The 27,623-nt window shown below is 36.3% G+C and overlaps 1 protein-coding gene across 7 annotated transcripts in view; it reads right to left on the bottom strand.

The window, feature by feature from the left end:
* Positions 1-673: 673 nt before the first annotated feature.
* The window catches only part of kn (EBF transcription factor knot), a 356,137-nt gene continuing 329,187 nt past the window's right edge, over positions 674-27,623 (bottom strand). For 2 of the 7 annotated variants that reach the window (XM_090385236.1, XM_090385238.1), the window contains exons 14-15: positions 17,019-17,201; positions 674-1,418 (exon numbers count right to left, since the gene is read on the bottom strand). In XM_090385236.1, coding sequence (XP_090241362.1) covers positions 1,315-1,418; positions 17,019-17,201 — 287 coding nt within the window. In that variant the 3' untranslated portion in view covers positions 674-1,314. Of the gene's footprint in view, positions 1,420-17,018; positions 17,202-27,623 lie in introns of all 7 variants that reach the window. The other 5 variants (XM_090385237.1, XM_090385241.1, XM_090385242.1 and 2 more) reach the window with 3 other exon arrangements.

The raw sequence follows: 27,623 nt of genomic DNA, 5'->3' as shown, positions 1-27,623 counted from the left end.
TAAGAGAAAGGACCAACCAGTTTAGAAAATTGAGTGTGAAATAAGAACAAAATTTGTGTTTGTATATTCCAAATGACACAAACTCAGATTGTCGCATAAAAGGGCAATTTTTATTTAAAAACACCGAACAAAGACATGTGGCGTTGTCAAGAGACTCGACAAATGAGCCTGGGGATGACAGTGACCGACATTAAAGGCTTACATCAACCAACACTAGGGGAGGCCACATTGAGAGAAAAGTTCCATTCGAAGAAATACTATACAGAATCACTTGAGATGTTATCACATGCTTCATGACGTAGTACATGACGTAAGTATTTACAAGAACACCGTATGAAAGAAAGGTACGATAACGTTTTTACAATGGCACACGTTGAAGACTTGGAGTCTATGCGCTACAACCTGATTTAGCCAGGGTTCGATTTGTACTGATGTCCTCCTCTGCTTGGTGAACCCGAAGGACAACCACAGCGACTGTGTAAGCCTGTGCCAAGTGCACTTCATTAAAGTCTGTAATATTTTTCTAAGTATAAAGGAAGTCAATAAGATTATTATATATATATATATATTTATATATATCTATGTTTCGTATTTTATGCATCCAGTAAAACTGAGCAGTCTATCCTCTTGGACACTATAAAAAATTTACCATTTTTTTTTTTTTTTTTTTTTTTTTATCATCGGGCAATTTCCTTGCGGGTTAATATAGAACTCAGATGGTTTCGATAATTTATCTTGTGCGAAGAAAGCAGAGCTTTCGAGGGGACAACAGGTCATCGAAGTTCAGCAAAAACGGGACCCTTACTACTTACGTCTACAGTTCATTATTATCATTCCTTCCTTTCCAGTCTTTGAGTAAGTTATCAACAGCAGCAAAAAGGGAAGTGGGGGTGGGTGATTGTGAGCAGTCTTCATTTTCTGTGCATTTCCACCTCTTCGACAAATCGAACCTTGGGTGTTTTGAGGAAGTGTTCCTAATTGCACGAGCAAACTGGTATCCGAAAGTCATTCGTGGAGATGTTTAAAGAGGCAAATGGCGTCTTCGTCAACAGCGCCCTCTCGGTCTGTGAAGTAAAATATGAGGAAAGAAGAAATAAAAACGAGCACACACACACACTACGAGGAGATTATGAAAGGTGAGTTAAAGGGTTGTAATTTCTGCGTCCGTAATGAAGTCCATTACAACCACCATCTTTGGCTTGGCGTCTTTGGTTCGTCCGGTGCGTGGCTTCGAGTCACGTGAAGGGAGGAATCAGAGAAAGTCTTTGGTTTCCGAGGCTACAGTGGCCAGTCAGGAGCATAGCACGTGAATCGTCACTTGGAGGTCACGATCGAACTTCCGTAAGACTGTCCATTGCAAGTGGGTAGAGCGAAGGGGTTCATGGCGGCAAAGGGAGATGACACAATGCTTCCCATTCCTAGAAGAGAAAGATAGCGAGAAGAGTGAGCAAAAAGAGTACTGATGAAAAGTAAAATCACATAATGAGCTTAAAAATACTACAATAACAGTATTTAAAAAAACACTAATGCACTTAAACTAGGCGATTCAAAACATTCATCCCGTCACCAATACAAAATTAAATTAAAATGTATTCTTAATCGTTTTGCTCTGAAATTGCGCTAACAGTACTATTTTTATAATCGCACAGAGGCGTTCAGACACAGGTTGATCCATGGCAAAATTGCATTTGATCACCTTTTACTTAGCAGTGTCCTGATTTTTCATCTGATTAAAATTTAGTCGGTTGAAAAGTTGTCAGCATACTCCAGAACGTTAAATACAATTTGTGAAATATTACTGAAACTATTTAATCGCAGTATGAACAGACTGTAATATGGCACTTAGCACAAGTGCCAATTCACATTAAACTTTTTCTACTGATAACACTATCAGTAGTCCTGGATTGTCTTAAAATTACCCACTACCTTTAAAGATGCTATTTTTCCCTAAGATACGTTTGTTTCAGAATTTGGCCTCGCATCGAACGCACACATTCAAGTTCATTCGTTCTTGAGGACGGCAATCACTTCTGAAAATATCAACTCTTATTTCTCGTTTTTTCAGGAACAAACACTTCTAATCCTTTCAGTGAATATCTATTCCAGCCACACTTAATCAACTGGGACGTGTCATGTACTTGTCTAAAGTAGCACACGTTTAACTAACTTTTACAACTAAGAGATGCCATTAGTCGCACAAACACGGTCAACTGTTTGATCTCAGAAAATATCCGTAATTCTCTCTGTTTTATTCAAGGAAGGCCAGTTGATTTTAGCAGAGTTCTTTTATAATTTTGTAACTGGATGTTACGATGGTCATTCTAAGCTCATTTTGGTAATGGAATGATAGAGATACAGACCTCTGGAGACTTGGTTGTCGATACAAATTCCAGCAAGTGGTATCTTTGGCGGAAGAGACACCATTAAATATGCATGTCATCAAACTAAATAGTCCTGAACATCTAATATTTAAAATTTCATGTCGGTACCTACACGTATCCGATTTCGTGTAGTGAGTAGTATTCTAGAAGTGAGCCACGACCAGCTTTGGTTCGGAAAAGCACATATAGTAGATGAAAACTTAATCAATTTCAAGTCATCACAACAGCTAATTAAATCTGGTTCTCCTTTTAATCTTATTTCATTCAATTAAGACAGCATCAGTCGTTAAATATTTCATAAGAAATTAAATGAAGATTCCATTTAACAACGACAGTTGAATTGTGAAGTTTTCTTTAGGACTAAACAATAACTAAGAAGCAACAAGCACTTGAAATTTTCAAAGGAAACATTTATATTTATCATATGAGGATTCCAAATACTGTAATATGGAAAAGAGAAAATAATAGCCTTTGTTAAACTTTCAGATATATCGATTATTGTTTATTTAGTAGTTTTAACTACTACATATAAGCATTAAAAATCCAAGGAACTCTAAGGATTTTACTGCTCCAGCAAAACAAAAACAACATTTTTAATCAGATTTTTTTTTTAAATCATAACGTATCACAGGACAGCTATTGAAATATTCATCAATTCACGTGATTTTACACAGAATGATGTAATATTTTTGCCAAAATTCGCCCTGCTACCATTTATCCTCCGTGAGAATATAATGGTTACGCCACTCTTTCAGAGAGGTCTGAGTTCAAACCTGCTTTCAAATTCTTAAAGATCTTTTCAGACAGACGAAATAGTCCTAACCCCCTAAACACATACAGTCATGTACCAAATAAGATAGGGCAATAAGAGAGACTATTTAAATTGAAAAGCTTACATCGTTATTTCTATATAGGAGAATTAAAGTACGTTGACAACGATTTGCCGACCAGGTTAGCCGGGTGGGTAAAGTGCCTGCCTGGCAACCCAAAGGTTGCGGGTTCGATCCCCGCCTCGGGCTTGGATCAAAGTACTGCAAAAACCTTGGGAGGTGCATTATGGCCACAGAAGCCTCTGCGCCAACAACTACAAAGAAAAAAAGAAAGAAAGACAACGAATCATTGTAGTAATATGGCCAAATGATGTAAGGAAATGGACTTTTTTTTTACTGCATAAACCGAATATTCATATACAATCCAATTCTGCTTTGTTCTTAGCGCCAGACTTGCTGCCTCTGCCACGTTAGGAATCAAAATCCCGCTGTCCATGAGTGAAATTCAATGAGATCCAGTCATCTATTATTTGTATCCTCTGGTTCTTGTTTCATTTATTGAGAACAGACCTTCAGCGCACTTCAGATCTCCACTCAGATGTCTACTATTGGATTGCAGCCTACACCTACGCCATTCTTAATCGATTTGCTCTCATCATTGATCTGGTCGCCTTCTTTAAACCCTCTCCACACCAGAATATAATACTGAAAGTGTAACCATTGTCCTGTATAGAGAGACAATGACCTTCTACAAATCACAAACAGGAAACAACCGCCTTACTAACCGCCTATTTACGTTATATGCAGGTATCGTAAATTAACTCCATAAATCCCTTGAATATATGTCAAAATGTTTTCCATATACATTTCACAAGGTTATTTGCTCTCATCATTGATCTGGTCGCCTTCTTTAAACCCTCTCCACACCAGAATATAATACTGAAATTGTAACCATTGTCCTGTATAGAGAGACAATGACCTTCTACAAATCACAAACAGGAAACAACCTGTTTCCTGTTTGTGATTTGTATGTCTGTTTGCTAGTAAAAGGTGCGCGAAATTCTTTTTGCCTCATTTCAAAATGTGGAAATTAATCTTAGAAGTAAACTACTCCACATATCCCTCAGTACTAAAGCTCAGTTTTATCAGGATTCACTTCGTATGGTTCAGTGACAGAAGAAAAAAATCTTCATTGGAGCAATTCTGCATGCTTAGGATTAAACTGAGATGCTCGGTAACCGTAAAACAGAAAGAGTGATGTTGAGTGGAGGGGGAAGGAGTAGACACTAGAAGCATTCTCGGATGAATTTCGCTTCGCTTAAGATGACGGGAAAAAAAAGGAAGCGTTTTCAAATCAGAAAGAAATATTAATTGATGTAAATCAGCCCACGCATTACAAGGCCATAGCAGTATTAATATGGAGAAAAAGTAAGTATTACAATATTTGTTAATTCCATTAGGAAAAATGAGTCTCACGCCACATCTTTAAATATTTAATTAAGAAATTAGTACACTGTAATTAAATATTTCTTATAAACCATGTACTTTTATTTAATTAATATTAATGGAATACAAAAACGGATATTCGCTATTTCTTCTAGCTGTTTGGTCGCTCTAAATAAGCTTTAATAATTAATTAATTAATACATATTACTTAATTAATTTTTTTGTTTCTTAACGTTTGTAGCTAATGAATATTAATGCAATATAAAATGCTTCGTGAGCGAATATTTCTTTGTCCTTATGGAGTGGACTTGTCGGGTTAACACGAATGGCTTTAAGCGTGTGTATCAAGTTTTAATTTCGGAACAGCTGCAGTGACAGACAGTCACTGTAAAGTTACCTTATTATAAGAGTAGTAACGCTGCTGGCTTTATTAATGGCAGAGAGGCTAAAGTCGTGCGAATACGTAAGTTGGTCTTTAAGAAAACAAGATCGTTAAGCAGGTTTATGTTTCTGTCTTTTCTGCAGAAATGACATCAGAGACTATGTGCATGATAATGAATCCATAACCAGGAGAAAGCAACAATGGAAACAGAAAGAAAGAAGAGGAGACAAGTGACAGAAACCTCATTAAATATACCTGAACGAGTACTTGATCACTATACAATACCAAGCAGCAGCATCAGGAGAGGAAATATCATACATATGTATGGGATAAAGGTGAGACAATTGAAGGATCATCACAGTTAAGGTGCAAGGCAAGTTAGTAGCAATGAATCGAACCCAAACGACTCGCATGGGAGACTGGCAAAATAAAAACAAACATCACACCCGAATAACGTAAAGTATAATGAAAATGTTTTCGAACTATATTATAGCAATTTTTAATCACAATACAGTTCTTGAAACCACCAACTGAACAGTAATAAAAATAATACTTTACGTATTACAAACATACCAGATATTTCCCAGTTTAAAAAATATCGTGTTATAAAATTACAGAGAATGACATCATAATTAGAAAGCACATAATTGAAATGATTTCTCCGATAGAGGATTGTTGGAGTGTTTCGAATTAGAGTCACAGCATCAGCTTCCCCAATAAGTTAATTTGGTCATCTATGGATCTGAACTTTTTCAAAGTGTTCAAAAGCTACTAGTATTGAGATAAAACTCTTATATGTTAAGGATCTATAAAAGATCATTATTTCTCAGACTTCGACTGCTAGATAGTCTACGTCGAAGTTTCCTTGATCACTAAAGAAGCATTTTTTTTTTCAATGTTGACTTAATAGAACGTAGAGATTTTCCACCAGGAAATTCCAGGTCTGCTTTTCATTCCGCAAAACGGAAATAATGGCACTGTACACTGAAAAATCGTGGCCTTATTTTACATTTAAATTAAAAAATCTCTTACTGCATATTTACAAATCAGAATTTAGTAGTTCCCCTTAAATACTGGTTATAAAAAATTGAATTATTTATAACTCAATTAGATTAGGATGGTCCTACTCTTTATTAATAGTGAATCATAATAATTACTCAGTTGTGAGTAACCAGCGTGGCGGAGTACTTACTAGCAGTATCAATGTATTTGTCACTTGAATTTCAGGTTTCATTAAACTGCTTCTGTTCAATTTTGTTTGAAAAGTAAAAACATGTTTTAATGTTCATTTTAAAGATTAAATAAAAACTCGTCAAAAAAGTAGACAGATTTTTACGGGCTAACTGATGTTATCAGAATTCTGCAGCTACTGTGGAGAGACGACTTAGAGAATATTGTACATTTTCGTGCTGTACAAATATCCCGTACCATTGAGGTTTCATGTTAATAAACGAAGACACTTTTCTCAGCCATGTTTTACAAAGCAATGGATTTCTCAACTTTCGGAACACCAGTACCTGCGCCGAAGAATTTCCATATATGATTTTACTACTTGTTATCAGTATAGCTTTCCTTTAATGTCTTATGCGATTTTCTTAAGAACAATCATATTGGACTTTTCTGTTAAAATTAAAGCTTTCTGGAATGGCATACCTACACCTTTTTGCGATTTTCAAGATATCTCTTGAAAATCGTTAGAGGAAGTGATTTATGCTCAACCACCATTCCTATAATTAGGATTGTCCTACTCTTTATTAATAGTGAATCATAATAATTACTTAGTTGTGAGTAACCAGTGTGGCGGAGTACTTACTAGCAGTATCAATGTATTTGTCACTTGAATTTCAGGTTCCAAACGCTTCATTAAACTGCTTCTGTTTCAACGCAGTACTGGTCAGAAGTTCCCTGTACAATGGTCAACACGATCACTATCCCTCCACCTTACTTTCTATGGGTTGAAAAAGCCATTCATTCCATGCAATTTGGAATCATCCTGTATAAAAATAAATCAGATTTGTCACTCCCAAAATGCTGTCCTCCTGCGCCCTTGCCAATATCGGAGGTACGGTTAGAATTTTTATTTTTTTGGATAGGTTTAATCTGCTGTGCTGCGTTTCTGAAGGAAGGAAGGAAGGAAGTAACGTGGGGGATGGTCTGGTGAATAGAGAGGGATAAGTATTATTATGATTTTGCCCATAAGAATATTTCAGTGGTATCTGGTCCCTTGCAACTTTTTCTTGTGCATAAGATTGACAAACTTCTCTTAAAGGAAGAACGTGTTAGGTTGTGTTGAACATCATTGAAATGCAATGCAACAACTCTATTGCAAAGAAACTACGATCACCGTATTCGCCCAGGATGGTAGTATTTTATGGAAGATGCGTTTGATTCATTTATTTGAATATTTTCTTTACTAACTTCTTTTGACGACACACTGGTGCAGCTGTACTGCGCATCTTTATATCCGGTTTGTATTCCAGAATTTAAATCGTATTCTGATGAAATCTCATCTAAAAATGATTGCCATTTCAAATTTATAATACTGAGTATGGCTATGAATTTCTTAATAATAGGTAGATGCACAATGTTCACCGCACACTTAGTAATAACGCTCCACTGGTGGAATCATTTTAATAAAAATAGACGCAAACAAAACAAACATTCCACAGCAAAATTAAATGAAAATAACGATAAAATTTAAGTGTATTTAACATTCTTATAATGCAGTGCGAATTAACAACAGTTTAAATAGCTAATATTTTAAACAGCTGGCAAACATGCAAAGAAAAAGAAATTACAGTAATGCGGGAATTTTTCGAAAAACGTAAGCCACATTAATTACAAGAGTCAATTTATTAATAGTTGAAATTTTCGAAATGTATTATTTCGTTTATATTTCCCATACTACTTGCAAACATCAATCATGCTGTGAAATGCTCTTGAACAGCTCATGCAGAAATTTGATTTCAAACATAAGTGCTTATTTTCAAAATTACAAGACCTTATGGTCAGTAAATAAGCTTGTGAACCAAATGGAAATACATTTATCTTAAGATAATTGGTTCGAAAAATTCCCGCAATCACTGCATTCTAGGGTTACAGCCCTTCCTTTTCCCTGCAAGATTTCAAAAGTGAGGTGGGTGTACCCACCTTGAAGGCAGGAAAAGGAGGCATTACCCACGCCCCCTAGCGAGTCGCACGAAGTGGGCGGTCGAGGCACAGGGGCAAAAGCACTTTTCGACTTGGTGACGGGAAGCATTTTGGCAGGGGTCAACAGGCACGAGGATTGGGACGTGGAAACACTGCAGGCACCAGAGTTGATCCCACGCGCAGAGCATGAGACTATATTAGAAGGGGCAGGAATGAAGATGTCAGAACTCATAATTAACTGATACTTTAAATAAAACAAAAAATAAATGCATCCATAACAAAACAGGCAAAGTTGCACAAACACTTAGAAAATCATTATGTTATAATTTATACAGAAATTGCAACTGCATAAAGCACAAAGAAATCTTAATAATCATAACATATAATACATTGGCATCATAGAAGATAAATGCAAGCTATCATTATATTTTCTTTCATCTCTACTATAGTTCATTTGCGAACCGTAATCCATACAATAAAAAGCATTATAAATGTACTTAATGGACTCTGCTTTGGTCTGCATTTCTCGGTAGTGCAAATTCGATAGCGAGTACTTCATGATCTTCCCATTTGCGCAATTAGGTATGTCTTATTTGATTTATGCAAATAATGTTAATTTCTTTTCCTCTAATATAAACAATAGGTTTCCCAGAACTCATATAAAGGGCCAGCGGCTACTGCAAGTATAATAAGATGTACACATTGAACGACAATGTTTAACCTGTGATAGTACTTAGTAATCCCTTGTAGACCATTCAACATGTGTCTTTCTACCTCATATAATTGTTTGCTTTCTGAATATCGCATTATTTTAAATAATGGACAAAGTCGAATATTTCAAAGATAAAATGTTTGGTTTGTAAAGATATTTACAACCACTGTTCAACTTTCGCTTTAAACTGAAAGTTATTCGGAAATAAAATTATTAGAGTTTATTTCACGTCTTATGCAAAATTAACACCCTGGTTATATATTGTGAAGATTTACATAAAGTTTTAATTTATTTTTTTTTTAATAGTCATGCATACCAGTTTGAAGCTTGTCCTACGGATGTGAAGTTTTGACCAGCAATTCCAACATAAAAGTATTATGATGCCCACTGTTTTATTTTCATGTTCTATTGAAGTAATTCTGTAACTTGTTAAATAGAACACAGCATAGGAGTCGAGGTCAAATACCCTATCTTTTTTATTTTCAGCTGGCCACGCATCCAATTGATTGCTTCTGCAACTGCAGTTCAGTAGTTGCGCGATTTGGATTCACGTTGGAGCTGTGTCTAACTACAGGAAAATGTCCCTTTTATTCGATTAGTACGTTTATGTAAACAGCGACTATTTAACTACACTGTTGGACAAAATTTGAAATGGTGGTATACCATAAAATAACGATGAAATGAGGAGACGGCGAGAAACTTCGGACAGGTATAAAGCGCATTTATAGGGCTTGTAAAAAAATTACCAAAAAAATGTGACATGACATCAGTACGGCATATGATCCTCTCCAGTAGCTAAAAAGGCCTGGCTGGCAGCGATTAACTACGTTAGATATAAGGTGATCGTATCATTAGTGTTGGAGGAATACAGTATCTTGAAACCGGAGATATTCCTCCACCACTTGAGATCTATGCATGAAAATAAAATCTTGGGCAACACCACCCCTAAAAAGTCGCTCACAGGGTTCGAGGATATGTTATTAGTACATCTGCGCACTTACGGTACCCCTATCAAAAACATGAAGGGGTGTGGCCATTGATAATTATTCCGCCTCCACCGTAAGTGTCCCTATCTCTTATGTTGGAAGGATGGTATCACATGAAATAAGGTCTAGAATCTTTTAGACTAAAGCGGGAATCAGAGAACAGAACTGTACCCCATTTGTCAGGTATCCAAGCCACATGTTCCTGGCACCAGTTTCGACAAGGTCTGCATTGGTTTAGGGTTAATAGGATACAAACCCCCGGTTGGAAATTTTTCAGCTATGCCCGCTGCAACATCAAGAAAAGGTTGATGACAGGACATCATAGGATTCCATCTTACTGTTAGAGCCACATAGAACCAACTTTTCTTCTAATGGGTCATATTATCCTAAAACTGCTTCAATAGTGTCGAGACAACACTGCGTGATACAATAAGCCAACGTGCCACCTCGGCTTCAAGTTGTCCAACGGCTTGCCATGTCAAAGAATCATCTAAATGACGATGACCTGCCATCCTGGGTACTGGTGATGGGGCTATCCCACTAAGCAAACCTAAAAACGGTAATGGATTGATGTGGTCGCAACCCGTGTTTTTGTAGGCAAGGATAATTTGCATAATGTTTGGCGTTTAAGGTGGTAGATTTATTTCTAATGGATACTCGATATTTGCATCCCAAAATATTCATGAAAAACATTTTGTTTTGTCAAGCAGTAGACAAATATTTCATTTTATAGGCGGCAGTTACTACTGATAGTTGTCGTCGTCATAGTCAGAGGTTTAAAATTAAGGATAAAAGTACCAAATCATTAGAATATGTGACTTCATTTAGCCTTTTACGCGTAAACAGTATTAAGGTTCTTGGGTTTAGACATCGTAAAATGATAAAGGATATTATTTTGGCAACGTATTCAGCTTCAAGAAAAAGTCGTTTTCTTATTATCTCAGGAAGGAAGAAATTAAAGAAACTAACTTATGCGTTGCAGAGCGACGGACATAGGAGATTATTATTATTATTATTTTTTTTTTCTGGCAACAGATTCCTTGTAAAAATCAAAATCCACAGCAGTGTTTCCTCCCCGGAAAAGGTTAATATAAAAATCATTCCCAGACTGACTAATAGTAGTATGAAAATCTCTTCATTGAACAGATAATTTATTTGAAGGGCAGAAAAGTTATATACAATAGGCATCCTTGATGTGCCTACTGTTCATATTATTATACTGTGAAAGTATATCGGCCATATTTAACAGCAGAGGAGTAAATCCCTTTCTGTAACAATATTCTACGTACGAGAAACGAAACTGAATTTTCGACATATGAACAAAAGTACCGCTTTTCCACACACAAACGTGAGAATGGCATCTTTCTCTTAGATCTCCAATTCCTGAGTGGCCTGGAAAATCGGAAAAGACTGCTATCACTTATTCATTTCAAAGCCAGCTAAAGCTTTAATGCTTCGGTGTAATAAGTTCATAAACTTCTTGTACTCACAGTATGAAAAACCATCAATCAACAACTACTCTTCAAACAAGTAGATAACATGAAAGCATTAGTTCTGGATCAACGAGAATCATATGTACCGTAATAAATTACAAAACAACCGGTTGCTACAACAGATTTCAGTAGTGTAGTTTTACTGAAAGTGGAAAGGTGGTTTACACTATAATTTACTGCAAAAAATAGAGCTTCATACTTCTCACTACTGAAATAGATGTGAAATCACCCTGCTAATGTCAACTTGAAAACATAAGAGTCACATGGAAGTTCTAGCTACCATCTTCTCACTCCCCCCTACAAAGAAGACGTAAACTGATATACTTTTCAATATTTCTAAATAAAGCGAAGGTGTTGTTTTTACTCTTTGTTGGTAGTGTTTTAGGCGCATCAGTCTGCGACTTAGGCCACATTGCGTCGTATATATTAACTTCATTTATTCAGTAAAGCCGCCCTTATACAAAAAAATCTCCCAATTCTGTTTTGTGTCGCACATATTGATGTAAATTGCTTGTGTTCTATGGTGAATTTGCCCGCTCGCCGGACGAAAATTCGTGAGACCAACTGACTCAGCCACGTTGCAAAAAAGGTCCACACGTCAATGATGGGATTTCAACTAAGGTCTTTTCCACGCGGTGTGGGGAGGCTATTGTACACATGTGATTCTAATCAGTAGACCTATCCAAGGTATCGTCCATGTTTTAATTAAATATTAAACCAGACAGCCAAAGACCCGAATACACTAACCATCATCCGGACATCAGTAAATCCTTCATATATAAAGTTAAAAAAAAAAAAAAAAAAAAAGGAACTATAAACGAGCCAGAGAGCTAATTAAAGAAATGGTAAACAAAATGTCTTTTTTACATAATACCATAGCCAACTACGATCTGAAGAAAGACAAAATTGTATTACCGATAAAATTCTGGACATTGAATATAATACAAGCACTGAAAATAAAAAGAGATGTAATTCCAGCTATCATCATTAACACTCTTAAGCCTAGCAGACATAATCCTCCTCCGTGACAGTATAGTGTTTTCACTCATTGTAAAAGGTTCCAATTTTTGGAGACTGGAAAAATTCACGAAGGAAAGAGTTCATCTGGGGCTGTAGTTAGCAAATCTCAAAAGGAGGAGGGAGTAAAGGGTTTCGCTAGTGAACGCACTTATATAATACGCTGGCACAATGTCGCCTAAGATGCTGATGCGTCATAAAACTCACCAACAACTCAACTAAAAACGCGTTATACATTCTTCTTTCCCAAATGAATTGTGATCAACTGCCTCCCTAAGCCCCATACCCGCCAACAGGCATTTTGATGTAAAAGGAATATCAACTATTAATCTGGGGGAGACCATTAGAACAATACAAAAGTTCTCAAAGACAAAGCGCATTGTCTATTTAATAGTAAACGACAACTTGAATCTCAATTAAGAGCAAAATCGTAAATTTCTTTAACAAAGTATAATTATCTTTCCGATATCCAGATAGACCTCGAAGAGGAGTGTTATTTACCTAATTTTTCTCGGCAGCACTTAAGCCTTCCTTCAAATATATTTAACATTGCCGATCACACTAGGAAAATCTAACGAAAAAGTCATTGCTGTTGCATTATGCAACAGTGTTGTCATTGTCATATACCTATGAGGTAAAATCTTTAAATCGCTGCGCCTCAACTGCTTTCTTCAGAAGAAACTTCTTTTCCCATTAAGCACCCTGCACGTTGGGTTTAGGATAGGTACATCTTCTTTTTAGCCGCCCTCTTCGTCTCTTGCCTGTGGGTTTCCAGTTGGTTATTATTCTTATCTATCCCATCATTTTACGTCAGAACTTCTTATTTCAAAAGAAATAAAAATAATTATATTTTTAATTGACAACAAGCCATTGCCGATAGTTATATCATATACATTTCAGATACCATGCAAACTCCAGAAAGCCATGGGGATCATTAAATAAGAAGGAACTTCTATAAACTATGTTCAACTCCGCATTTACCCTATTATAGCACATAGCTCTGAAAAAATCTGGTCGTGTATTACACAATCCATAATCTTTAGATGGCTGCACCGAAAACTCACACACGATTCACAATCTCCAGAACAAATTCTAATAAGAACCTCAACATTGAACTAGTGGAACTAATCAGTGGCGTATCCGGGTGTCATCGTAAGGGGGAGGGGCATGGCGACCAGTGGGTTTTTTAGAACGCAGGAGGCATTCAAAATAATTTGCGGTTAAGGAGGGGCATATGCCCCTTCTGCCCCCTCTGGAAATAATGACCAACGGGGTTCATATCATCTTCGTGGCCAGACTCATTTATCAGAAAATTAGGCATTCTAAAACTTGGCTTTTGCTTGAACTTCGAAAATCGCAAGTTCAATGATCCGATTTCATTTAGTTGCCCTAAATCAAAATTGCTGCCATCATAGTCAGAATTAGAATTCATAAATATGAAGAAAATTCAAATAATGCTCCTGTACCAATTGCAATTCATTTGCTGAAAGTAATAGTCCATCCTGTAATTGTAAGCATACACTTTGAGCTGGTTATCATCGACAATACTGAATTTATTTAAGTGCCATATTATTTCTTAACAATAATAAATCAACTAAAATTTTCATAAAGATATCACTTTAGAAAATAATAAGTCACTATTTGCGTTTGGGAAACAAAAAATTAAGATATTAAACATAAGGATATTACTGGTAATTTTATTTCTTTAAAATGTAAGCTTTCGAACTTTTGTAAAAGAAATCCGAGAGTAATTTATAAGCTAAGGGAGAAAAGTTAAGTGATTCAGAACGAAAAAGAAATCGGGAGATTATTATAATCATATACGAAATACAGTAGAAATCGGCGACTTAGTAGGCACGTGCACGATGGGTGTTCTCTTTAGGATTTAGAGGACCTTGTCAAGTAGCGAGAAGGATATCATTGTCCCTCTGAAAATGGCGAAGTCGAGGCCAATTAGGAATACTATATTCGAGTCTGAAGGCTGCACATAAAAGACACTTAACTGAATCTCCCCCCCCCCCCTAGAGGATTCAGAGAAGGTAGACCAATATTGGTGAGGAGCGATAATTTATGACCATGAGAAAAACGGCTTAGAAATGCGGATTGCATAGCTTGGCAACTGATTGAGGCATGTAAGGTCCTGTTGGAATCGGTAAGATGAACCAGGAAGTATATTTTCATTGGTAGGAAAGACAAGAATCAGCGAACGCAAATATAACATCCTAAAAGATTTTTAACAGAAGGATGGACCTCGTGAAGTTTACATTTTTGCAGCGTATTGTAGATTACTAGAATAATTTGCCAGTAATAGTGACTGGGGCAGAGAATTTGATTAAGTTGACTTTTTGGCGATGGAAAAAATATGAATATTTTTTTTCATGGCGCAGAATTATTTACTTGAATACATTTTGTTGTAATTAACTAAGTTAATTGATTATTTAGAAAATTATGAGATATTCGAAATCTTTAGATATCTTCAGATTTAAATCTACAATTTTTTTTACCTAAAACGGATTATTTGCTAGTATCAGAAACTAACTGACACTAAAGTGTCTCTCAAGATATTTAGATACTTTTAAGTCATCTTTGTGTGGGTGGGCAGGCGAGGGGTAGAGTGTATAGTCATCGAATTCTATCTGCACAATGACCAGGACAGAACAATCTTAACCTCTCGCATTAGGGCATTTTGAAATAATTATAAACTAAGACTGATTAAACCGAATATTGAATGATGAACTAACTGGTAGTGGTCCAACCCGGTTTCTGGGTGAGTGGCGGATGCCATCTACATATTTTCTTATAATTTATTTATTCCTTCTGCTTCTTGTACATCCTCTTGCACTACACTTATTGAGATATTGGTAATGTATTGTGGATGCAATTGTGTCCACCCTGGTTATATATTAGTCTTACTAAATTTTTTTGTAAAGATATTCTTTCTCCCCTTTCATTTGTTCAATTTTAGTCCCTGTGTCATGGATAGTTTAGCTGTCCTAACAAATTTTGAAGATATTTAACAATCGCTTCAAAAATAATTTATAATAAATCACATGTCTAATAAAATAAAGATATACGAAGCCCATACTTATATCAGCACCTTAGGAAAAGCCTAAATAATAGACAGTCACAGATTCAACTTTGGAATGAAGCTGCTTCATAAATAATACAAATGGAAAAACCATTTTCATATAGATGGATATAGCAGGATAGAGTCAAGAATGGTGTTGGTATGACATTTTCGGAATTCTTATAAAGAATAGCTTAAATTAGAAAAGGATCATGATAATTGTACGTATGGTAAAAGGATAAGACGTATGGCTCATTGGTAATACCAAGTAGCAATCCATACAAAATAAAATGGAACAGAGATTTATATATAAGCTTGATTCTGTTTAGGTTATTATATCGTATGCTTAGACTGAGGATGAGGCAGACATTCTGTAACTATTAACTTATGGATCGAAAAGAAATATAGTTCATCTAGCAGGTTTGGGATTATTTAACTGCAATAACATGTTATTTTTAGGCAGGTCGGCAATGTTGGGCCAAATAATCTGGTGATCATAAAAAATTACTTAAGTTAGTTTCCAGCAGATATAAATAGGCTCATTAAAGTAACAATTATTATCAATATCATTTGTGAGTATAGATGTAGAATTTTTTTTCCCTACGTGTGTCGAAATCTGATGCTCAAAAAAGAGTTTTGAAAAAGTTTTATATAACAGGAGTCTCGCAACGTCAAATTAACTTTCTCGTTTAGATCCATTTAAATTCTTACAACCCTAACCGCTTATGAGCATACCAAATTCATTTCTCTGGGTTTCCCAAAGGAAACTACCAATACTTGTATTCTGATATATTGTTATCGCTTTCTCCTTCCTTAAAAATATTAAGTCATCACTGTACTGACGTTTATAAATTATGACAACCAAGTGCCACTTCTTATTCTCTTCTGAAGAATATGTAATTAATTCTTTAGGGCGCATTAAAGAAGTTGATAAAATATTTGAACATGAGTTGAGGAAAAGCTTTAACAGCAGTATACGTCCATTAAATTTTTAAAGTTTATATCTGCTTCATCCCTTTTAAATGGTCTACCGGTTATGTTTATTTCTTGTTTACTTTCTAGTATATTCAGGAATGTAGTGTTCTTTCCTGTAAATATGCCACCTACCTGAATGATCCCCCTAAAATATTAATTTGTTTAATTTGATCATTACTAGAGTATACACATCTTTCTGGCAACATCCGCAACTGTACAATTTAGTCAGTTCAAGAGTTCATGGATGATTCGTTTAATTTCGTGATGGGGATCAATATTATAATGCATTTCTTATTAGCAACTTGTTCCTCCCTTCTTTAAAAAAATAATTGCCATCCTGCAAGGCCCTCTTCCATCGCCGCTGAGAATAATGACTATTCTTATTGAGATCGAACCCTTCTTCCCCCCTTCCCCACACATAAACACACATGCAAGCATGCATACACCAGAGACAATATCTGTTGGTTATTACATTACCTTCTCAGAGCAGAGTTATGCACTGACTATCCTAAATTACAATAAATCTGTACCCACCACTTTCGCCATCCCTGCTCTTTCCACCTGCATTGTTCTGGTCCCATAACGGGGTACAAATCAGTCTTATTATTTCCCCCTATCTAAAGAATACAAAATTCTCACTTGAAGTACCGTTGAAAAGGCCTGGAGATCCTGGTACTGCCATGTTGCCGAGGTTTGCCGGACTTCCGTAACCGCCGTTCATCGCTCCTGTGCCGTAGGAACTGCCGTTCGCACTGTGAGGAGTTGAGGTATTCGAACCGTACCCTCTGGGTGAAACACTGCTGCTCTGTGTACGGCCGTACTCTGCAAAAACAGTGAGGGGAAAACTTCACTGAATGGCATTTTGTTTGGTTGAGTGATGGAACCTTGTAGGTGTGGCTTTTCACACAAAAACAGACAGACATTCTCTATACAATTTATGATACATTGGCGTCATAAGATACTGTGGTTTCAGTTAAAGGGGTAAACGCGTTGAAATTATTTTAAACTACTTAAATCTTAATTATGTAATAGTGTTTATTTAAGTATAGTTATTTGCACTTTTTTCTTTTTAAATATTTATCATTACAGTTTTAATGAGCAAAGATATTCTACAAAATATTTGGATATTCTTAATTATTCTCGAAGCTACCTTAAGGGATCTTTAAATTGGAGGAACATTAATTTTTTTCTTATCAGGGTAGGATATGTAAGATACTGCGTAGCGGGTATTTCAATGTTGGAAGAGAAATAAAATGCCTTGCATCGCATACCGTAAACTCATCCACGGAATACAATGATGTTGTTAAAAATGTTATGGAAATAATAAAGAATACAACAATTTATCCTCTTGGCTAAACTATTTAGCTAGGTATTCAAAACAAGAGAAATCTAGCAGTGGAATGGATGTTGGAAACATAAATGATTACCTCTCCTTCAACCAAGTGGAGTAGATGTCAATGATTTCGGACACAAGATACATTGAGATCTGTTATTACAGAAATAAGTGTACAAGATTGTCATATACTGAGTAAAATTGCCCATGGTTACGTCTTTAGGAGTGGCCAAGGAGAGTTTGTCCTGGAAGAAATGCACAAAATCATAATCCACAAGAGATCTTGGACGGTCAAAGACTGAGTTAATCCCCTCAGCATACCGGATCAGGGCATTTACATCAGCAGCGATACCGTGACAGAGCTATAGTCCAAATTAGGAAAGACGAGCAGAATAATGTTTGTGGAAGCTTGAATCTAGAAAAGAATCTTTTTTTTTTCCCCCTGTAACACAAGGATCTTTTCATCTCAGTATAAGATGTACCAACTGCAAAACATAATAATGAAATATGATGTTAGACACAAAGTTGTACTTCAAACACTTAACAAAATTTATTTCAGAACGAAAATATCAATTTCCAGTCGAAAACAAGGTGGAACCAATGAAATCGACGAGTCAGGCATCCAAGCTAAACGACAAACAAATATAAATAGACTAGAGGTGTATAAAGGACTGCTTCCAGATGCGGAGGTCTACCCCTAAATTTAAATGGAGTCTGTATGAGAAATAGCGTAAATTTTCCATTGATATAACTTAATCGAAATTAAAGGTTTCTTTTTAATTTATTGCTATTGAAAGTGAAAACATATAAGGTGCGGATTTTTTTTCCTGTCGAATATTTTCTAAGATAGTGTATACTTCTTTTTTATAATAAACTTCCGTTAAACATCCACTCAGTGGAAACATTATGCATGTAAATATAATAACCTTAAACAAATCAAAAAAAAAAAAAAATCACACTTCTGAATTACTCGCTCCCCAAAAATAACAGAAATAAACTATTTATGGAATTAAAACTACAATATTTTTTCCTACCTTTTCTGTAAAATACAAGGAGTGGGTAATAATAGCAAGTCACTTTACAGTACATATGATTCCTGCTTATAAGGCAAATTTATTTTTAAACAAATTTTTTTTTCCCTCTGGTATAAATCAAAACAGACGCCTGGCATTTACAATTTTGGTTCAGCGAGAAATGGATTGGATCATTCTTACATACGAAATTGAACAATATTTTATTGATTGAATAAAATAAAAAATGAAAGCATAATTCTATGTTTTTTTTATATATTAATAAATAAAATATTCCAAAGTGAGCAAGAATTTTTGACCTGATAACTAATTGTATACACGATTCAGTAGCAAACTACTCTATCTGAAAAGTTCCAGGGCGGACTGCATAAAATGGAAAACAACATTATTGAAGGATAAAAGATATTCATATTTGATTATCTAACAGCGATATTTTATCACACATTTCATTTAGGGAAGTAAAAAAAATAAATTAGACCGGGATTGATCTTGTGAATATGAAGCGTCTAGTAAAATAGTGATTTATTTATAAGCTAAAATTTTTTCGAGAGACATCGCTGAAGCTACCAAAGGATAAGCATAAAACCGAAGTTTCCTTTTCTTTAGTGAAGTATCGCAGAACGAGTCCCACGCTTACTTTTGCTCAGCTTGCCAGTCAATATAGGGAACCATGGTTTTCAGATCACCGAATCTGGGATCGTTTCAACTGTTTCCCCTTCCATCACGAAATTACAGTATTACTTCTGTAAGGTGCATGAAAGTATACTGCTACACTTCCAGCTTGAAGCAAAATTCGCTGTTCAATCGCTTCCTCCACGTGCATTCTCTTGCACAGCAGGATATGACCAAGCGATACCCATTCCACCTTACGCCTGAAGAAATAAACTGGTCAAATCTTGCAGTAAGGTTGAAAAATGAAGCTAGTTTGCTTTCCTATTAATATTTGAAAAAAAAATTACCAGTTATAAACTTAAATCAGAAAGGCCTTGGGTGAGGGCGGGAGTACAATAAATGTACAATGCTCTTGCGGACGCTGACCAAAAGGGAAAATAACACTGGAAAACTCAACAGAGATGGTGTTTATAAAGTTGACAATTAGCAAATTTAAGAAAATAAAATAAAGTGTAAAGTATATATATATAGATACATATAATATATAATAAGAAGACATTTGGGGTGTGAAAAGCACCAAAATGTTAATGAGACGGTATGCCTCCTTGTTTCATTATTTTATTTAAAAATCTCTCGCTCCCCCCCATTTCTGTTAATCTTTGCGCACTTATCGCTTATCTGTACTTCTTTAATTTTTAATAGGTCCAATACAACGGTCTTCTACCCTATTCCAATCTTTCCTTTATTTTTAAATCACATTTTAAAATTTAGTATTTTTTTTTTTGTTTTTTCTCATAAATTTTAATAGAATTTTTGTCAATTTAGATTCTAATATTTACCATACGTAACTAGAAGGTTTTTTTTTTTTTTTTTATGAGAACCCCAAACACGAGAGGTATTATAACCTATACTACTTAGTACCGTGCTTGGGTTGGAGGTTGAGAAGACGAAAGAAGATATTTGTTGATATTGGACTTTAACTTCTGTAGATTGTAATTTTCAGGAAATACGTATGAAGGAAGGTTGTTCCAGAAAACGGCAGTTGAATGAATAAATGAGGAAGATGAAAAGTTGGTTCTGTGGGTTTGAAGTTGGACAGTAAATGGATGTTGGCTGGTGGCGGCACGTGTTCGGACTGTTTTGAAAGAGAGAGCGGGAATTATAGAAGCCAATTCAGAAGAACAGTGCCCATGGAAGTATCTGTAGAAGAGGCATGCAGCAGAAACAGTGCGTCTATGAGAAAGCGAGTGGAGAGACTTTGTTAGAGATGAATCATTAATTAACCTAACTGCCCTCTTCTGAATGGAATCAAGAAACCTGAGAGAGGTTTTGGGGGCACCACCCCAGATGTGGGAACAATATTCCATGGCAGGGCGGATTTGCGATTTATACAGAGTGAGCAGCTGTTTGGGAGAAAAGTAACGCCGAGAGCGAAAGAGAAAACCAAGTTTTTTAGATGCAGAGGAAGCAATATTTGTAATGTGCTTGTGCCAAGAGAGATTAGAAGTCAGGGTAATCCCCAAAAGAGATATATCATTTTGCCTAGAAATCGGAGTGTCACTAAAGATAAGCATAGGAGCAGAAGAATCCTTTTTGCGAGATATAAGACAAGATTGAGTTTTAGAAGGGTTGAAATCAACTAAGTTGTCTTTGCCCCACTGGAGATTTACCTGAAGATCGGCATTTAAGGAATTGGCAGCAGATTTTCGAGAACTTGAAACTGATTGAGCTGGACAAGGTTTCTCAAAATGGAAAGTTGAATGCAATGTGCTATCATCGGGAAAACTATGGATAGGATTTCGAGTCAATGGAACAAGGTCATTGATATACAAGAGGAAAAGAGTGGGGGAAAGAACTGAACCTTGGGGGACACCGGCATTAGTGGAGAAGTTAGAAGACAGAGAGCCATCTACCATCACCCTCAGTGAGCGATCAGAGAGAAAACTGGATAACCAATTACTAAAAACAGTTGGCAAACCATAAGATGGAAGCTTGTTTAGAAGACCTTTATGCCAAACACGATCAAAAGCCTTTGAGATGTCAAGAGCAACTACTTGTGTTTCACCGAACCTTTCCATTGAATTAGTCCATAAATGGGTAACATAAGCCAGAATATCACCAGTGGATCGACACTGACGGAATCCATACTGGCGATCGTTGATCAGACGGAAGGTTTCTAGGTAGTTTAAGAGTTGGCGGTTAATTGATTTCTCCATTACTTTAGAAAGAGTAGAAGTAATTGCAATGGGACGATAATTGGATGGGAGGGATTTGTCACCCTTTTTAGGAACTGGCTGGATATGAGCAAATTTCCAAGCAGAAGGAAAAACACCTTTGGAATAAGAAAGTGAAAAAAGGCGGCAAAGAATAGGAGTAAGTTCAGGAGCACAGGTTTTGAGAACAAGTGGAGAAATACCATCAGGACCTGGAGCTTTCTTAGCATCAAGATTCATCAAAATCCTTCTGATATCCTTTTGACGGAAGACCACAGGAGGCATTGAATGGAGCGTGTTAGGAATGGTGGGAGGTGTTTTACCAAGATCATTAATACATGAGCTCGAAGAAAAATGGGATGCTAGCAGGTCAGCTTTATCCTTGGCTGAAGTGACAACAGAACCATCTGGTTTGGACAGAGGTGGGAGCAGAGATGGGCAAAAGTTGCGGCCAATAGCTTTGGCAAGAGACCAGAATGATCGGCTACCATTAGGGCAAGAAGCAAGTTTTCTACTCTTAGCCTGTTCAAACTCTAGTTTGGACTGATTAATAACTGCTTTACAATTGTTGCGAGCTTTGGTGTAGGCAGAAAATGAAACTGAAGAATTAGAAACAAGCCAATTACGATATGCAACGTTCTTCTCTTGGACAGCCTTAGCACATTTATTGGAAAACCAAGGTTTAGATAAAGGACGAGATTTTAAAGTGGAGTGTGGGATAAAGGATTCCATTCCTGCAAGAATAATTTCACTGACACGATCTGAGCAAACGTTGACATCAGAAGTTTTGAAACAGTAATCAGACCAAGGAAAAGAAGAAAAGAAGTCTCGCAGGTCATCCCATTTTGCATTCTTGTAATGCCAAACAATACGAGGTTGGGAATAGCCATGAGATAAAGGTTCCATTGGAGAAGAGACAATCACCAAGTTGTGATCTGAAGTGCCTAAAGGACCTCTCACTTCAACCTTGTACTTAGAAGGGTTGTTTGTGAGAAAAAGATCAAGCGTATTGGCTGTATGATTAGGATTGTCCGGTATTCTTGTAGGTAAATGAACAATCTGTGCTAGGTCATTAGTAATTGCAAAAGCCTCAGCATCTCGACCAGCTGGGTCGGTGTGACTAGAAAACGGAAGCCAGCTGGAGTTGTGAACGTTAAATCACCAAGGAAAATTACCTCACTGTTAGGAAAGTTGGACTGGAGAAAGTCAAGTTGCAAAGAGAGGAAGTCAAAGAGCTCCAAGTGATTAGTGGAGTTGGGAGAACGGTAGAGACAACAGATGAATTTTACACAATGAGGTAGAGAGATTTTAAGCCAGAGAAGATCAAAGAGAGGAGATTCCAAATTGCCAAGTCTCTGACAGGGAATATCAGAACGGACATATGCACAAGTACCACCTTTGAGGCGAAAGGAATCATACAGCAAATAATTTGGACATCTGAGATGAGCAGTAGTTGAATCAACTGATAACTGAGATTCAGTCAGAAAACGTACATGGGGTTTGGAAGACTGCAAGTGGAAATGGACATCGTTGAGATTAGAATTGAGACCACGTATATTTGTGAAATGAATTAGGAAGTCCTTGGGAGGTTTAGATCTTTTCGCAGATAAGCTTGCTCTATTATTTTGACAATTCATGGTGTATTCAATAGTAAGAAAAAGTGGGTGGGTGGGACAGCTGTATGAAGTAATGAAATTTTTGGATATGGCGTACATGTGGTAAGAATATACCCAGATCCTTGACATAACGTGGCCTCGACAATGCTCCCCGCATACACACTACTCGGACTCCCTCCAGTCACTATCTGGCAGAGTAGAGGTAGCAAGATTATACACTAGCTGATCCGGAAGCTTCCTAGAGAGTTACCAATAGGTTCAGTCCGGTGTACTAACTAGCGGCCGGCCTGCGAACACCGTTTTAGAGCTGTACCCTCGAAATGTAAGGAATATTGGATCTCGCCACGACATTCATCATAACCTCAAAAAATCATCAATCATACTGCATGATGGAAGAGATAGGGAAGGGTTGGCCGGAACTTAGCTCTAGAGACTAAACATGGGTTCCACCACTTCAAGCCTCCAATAAGCAAAGTGGTGGTATTTCACCGGTTGATGAGAGTCATCTACCACCTAGTACTGCCTGGTAACATAGAGGGGCGGCGTTCCTCCATGTGGTGTGGGCGCCACACCTCGACCCCTGCTTACGTTGGTTCACACCTGGGTGGTCACCCACCATGTACTTGTGCATGAAGGTTATACCCAGGATTACTAACAGTCCCGCCATCGTGAAGGTGCAAGCAGAGGATTTGGCTGTCATAGACCGTCCAGACTTCGCCGAAATTAGGTCCACTTTGACTTGAGTGTCACCGAATATCGGTTCCATCAGCGTTTTAGACTCCCAGGTAGCAAGAACAGCTTGTCTGGCATATCTGAGAGAATGTCCGTGACAACCTCAAGGACCAAAGTAGAATTATTATATATTTGATCCTCATCAGAGGAGCTGTTTGCAGGTATTCATAATTCAGTCAGATACTATTTATCATTATTATTTTTTACAGCTTAATGTGCATCACTGGTCAGGAATGTGTGTTGCCTATTGCTGGTCTTAGTGTATGGCTACAGCCTCTCATTTTAATCCCTATCTGGGTTGAAGGGCTATCGAAACACTGTCCTTTCTTGGTACTCTGGAACGCCTTATAGCTTTCCTCAAGTAGTACTTTTTCAGTTTTCCATTTCTCTTTTACATAAGACTCATTTTCTCAGAACTTCATCATGCAGACCTTATTTAAGGTATTCGTTGAGCGGAATAGTTCAAACACGATCATATTTTACATTTTCTCTAAATTTATCATTTCATTTTGTGATGCTTTTATGATTGGTACAGCGTCTCGCCAACTTAAAGAATTTTAGAAGTGAAAAACTCCAAAATGGCGTTTTTCAAGTCTAAAACTTCTTACGGTCACTTTATTTTATTAAAGTAGCATTTAGCTGTCAAATTCTAAAACATTTTTTGATGATGCTGCTCTACATTTTCTGAATAATAACACCATGTACCGCCATCATTTTCTGCTTATACCGAAGCCGAGATAATTGGAAAACAGCCTCTATGCACTCTTACACGTTGGTTGATTCATGTCTGGAAGGGGTTGGGAGGATCATCCTAAAAACCAGGAAACCAACCAATGAACACATGTATATTCTATAAGCCCAATACACTGACTCCACATAGCCTCAGCTGTCTAAATTTGACTTTAAGCCCAAGAATAGAACACACTTCAAAAACAATGGTCATTGTAATTGACAAAATTTCACGAGCACCCGAAATCTGATAAAAGAAATTACGCTTTTTTTACTACAAAAATTGCAAGAATCGTCCATGAATTGATCCTGTAATAGCTATGATGATTTTATGTAAGCAGCAGTTAAGAATTTAGTACCATCTAAATATGTTGGACATATGCATTATTATGCTGCATAAGGACTACCATTAGCTAGGTGCTGGAAAATATAACGATATTTACCTGATGGGATGCCTAAACTGATGATAAAGGAATTCAGTGTTGGTTTAGTAAGTTAATATTGAAACTGGCTTACTTCTGTGACATTTTTAATTGGGGGTTGTACAATGATTAGGAAAAAATTTAACTGAATTTGGAAGGTTATCCTTCTTAGACCATTAGCCACCATTCTGGCCTTACTTTCGGGTGGCAAGAAGAAAAACTGAACTCTATACATATTGACTTTTTTACAGAAACTTAATTAAACTACAGTGCCCTCTAGATATGTATTGTACTGGCCAAAGGAACTAAGTTATTTAATTATCAACAAAGTGTTGCAGTTTGTTATTATGTTGTTTTTCTGTGGACCACTCCTCGCTTCCTTCTTTTTCAAAGTAAAAAGATGTTTTTTCTGAGGTCCTAAGTTGGTAATACATGGAGATACAGATATCGTAGGTACATTATACATACAGCATTGAATATTTAGGGTCATTCTTACCTTGACCAAGGTGCGATTAATATATAAGTTATTCTTTAGAGAGATACACTCGAGTGAGTGTATACTAATGAGAGCTTTCCAATTGCCAGACACTCGTGGCAATTGAAAGCAAAAAAATCTAATATTAGACAAAATTTATGGATTATAGATATATTTGTAGAAGAGAAGTCCGCATTGGGAGTTAAATTTGTAGTATTTAAAATATTAATAACCTGAACTGTCTTATTCATCATAATATTAGTGCTTTTTAAATTCCCTGAACAAGTCAAGCAGTCTTTAATCTGCAATACTGGAACTTCAGAGATAAGTTACTGATAACAATCAATTCACTAGGATTCCTCTGAGTTCACTGAAAATTCATTAGGTGATTGTATGGTATAAACAAGAGCAGTTTCAAGAACTAAAGGTATAAGCGTCTATTCAGAAATCTATGACAAAATTGTAACAATCTGTTAGTTCTTCCTTTACCGAACTTCTTTATATCCAATGAATCTTCAGTCAAGAACAACACTTTTCATGATGAGCTGTCTCTTTTTAGGGTGATGCCATGGATCAGGATCTTCTCCCTCAAGCTCTTTATACTTGAGTCTGCTGTACGTTCCATCCCCTAGTGTCTGTGGGCATCTCCATTTTTTGTCTTTCAATAACGTTTATTGTTATTCTTTCTTATTGAGTGCTCGTAATCGTTATATTGACATATGGACGTAGAAACCATCCTACTGAATGATTAATTCGAGTTTTACGGATCATGAATTAAACTTATGTGAACGGTAACAGAACAATCGCTCGTGTTCGTTTACTCCATTCTATTAGGATGTATGAATGGTCTTCACGATTATCACAATAGTTCACTTTACGTCATACACATATACGATAAGATATGAAAGAGACTTTGCGTACAATGATCACGGTTCTGTTCCATGCTCGTTCTAACTTCTCTAAGGAGAATGCCCCCACCAGCACAATATTACAAACTCTGGTTACGAGTTCAGTTGATGTACATTGATTCTTGCTCAGAGTTTTCATAATACTTTTTATCAGAATAGATTTCAATATTGAGCTAGAGGACCATGTACAGAACTTTAACATTTTGTCTTTACAGTGCCACCTGCTTCAAATAAACTTGACTGCAAAAGTATCTTTTAATTTATAAATTTTATTCACTAATCGTAATTACGTATTTTATTTTTAGATCGTGCGTTGTGGGCCCCTTTGGAAAGGTTCAAAGATCTGGCGGTTTATTTATTTTTTTAATTTAAGTATTAAAATGTATTTATTTAAACATGCGTAAACTACTTTCACAGATGGGGTTATGAAAAAGAAAACCTCAATAATGGAAGAAGTTAAGTGTTAAGCACATAAAAAATAATAGATTTTAATCTATTATAAAGAATAGTAATTTTTTTTTACTTCACTGTAAAACTGTCTCTAGTCAGAAACTACGTGAATAATGCTACTTCAGATCAAACTGTTGGCATAAGTAATGAGAAAAAAATATTGGAAAGTAAAGATTTATTATGAGATTAAGTGATAACAAGCGTAAAATGTTAACCAGTTAAAATATTTGCTTCTTCAATGGATATACTGTACAAAAAGTACCTGCCTCTCCTCTTTGGAATCTGCAGAGCAGTCACTTACGAAAACAACTTGAATAAGTTTCTACAGTGATATAACAAGATTCCGCGATTATACAGACAGCGTTAAGGCGTGGGTGACTTTCTTAATGACTAATCCCAAATAAAATGGTTATTAATACTTAATTAAAGTTTATGAGAACCTGAAATGTCTTGCGATGGTCGTCGTTCGTATTAGAATTTAAAATCCCTAATCTTAAAAAGATTACGTAAAATTAAAATTGTGCAATTTATTCACAACTAGTTCTTAGAATAATTATAAAGTACAGCATAATAACTGTTCTGACCACCAAATTATTACTTCTTCTAGACTTGAAAATGATCTCCAGGAGGGAAACGTTCAAAGTGGAATAAAAATTATTGGATTTTTTCTTCTATTTCAGTAAACTCGATCATTTTATCCAAAATTTACGTGCAGTGTTTTAA

The sequence above is a fragment of the Mastigoproctus giganteus genome, chromosome 11 (assembly GCF_048544385.1).
Source record: "Mastigoproctus giganteus isolate SK-2022 chromosome 11, ASM4854438v1, whole genome shotgun sequence".
NCBI classification, from domain to species: domain Eukaryota; kingdom Metazoa; phylum Arthropoda; class Arachnida; order Uropygi; family Thelyphonidae; genus Mastigoproctus; species Mastigoproctus giganteus.
Note: the sequence above shows the minus strand (reverse complement) of the source record. Positions and strands in the feature narration are given on the sequence as shown.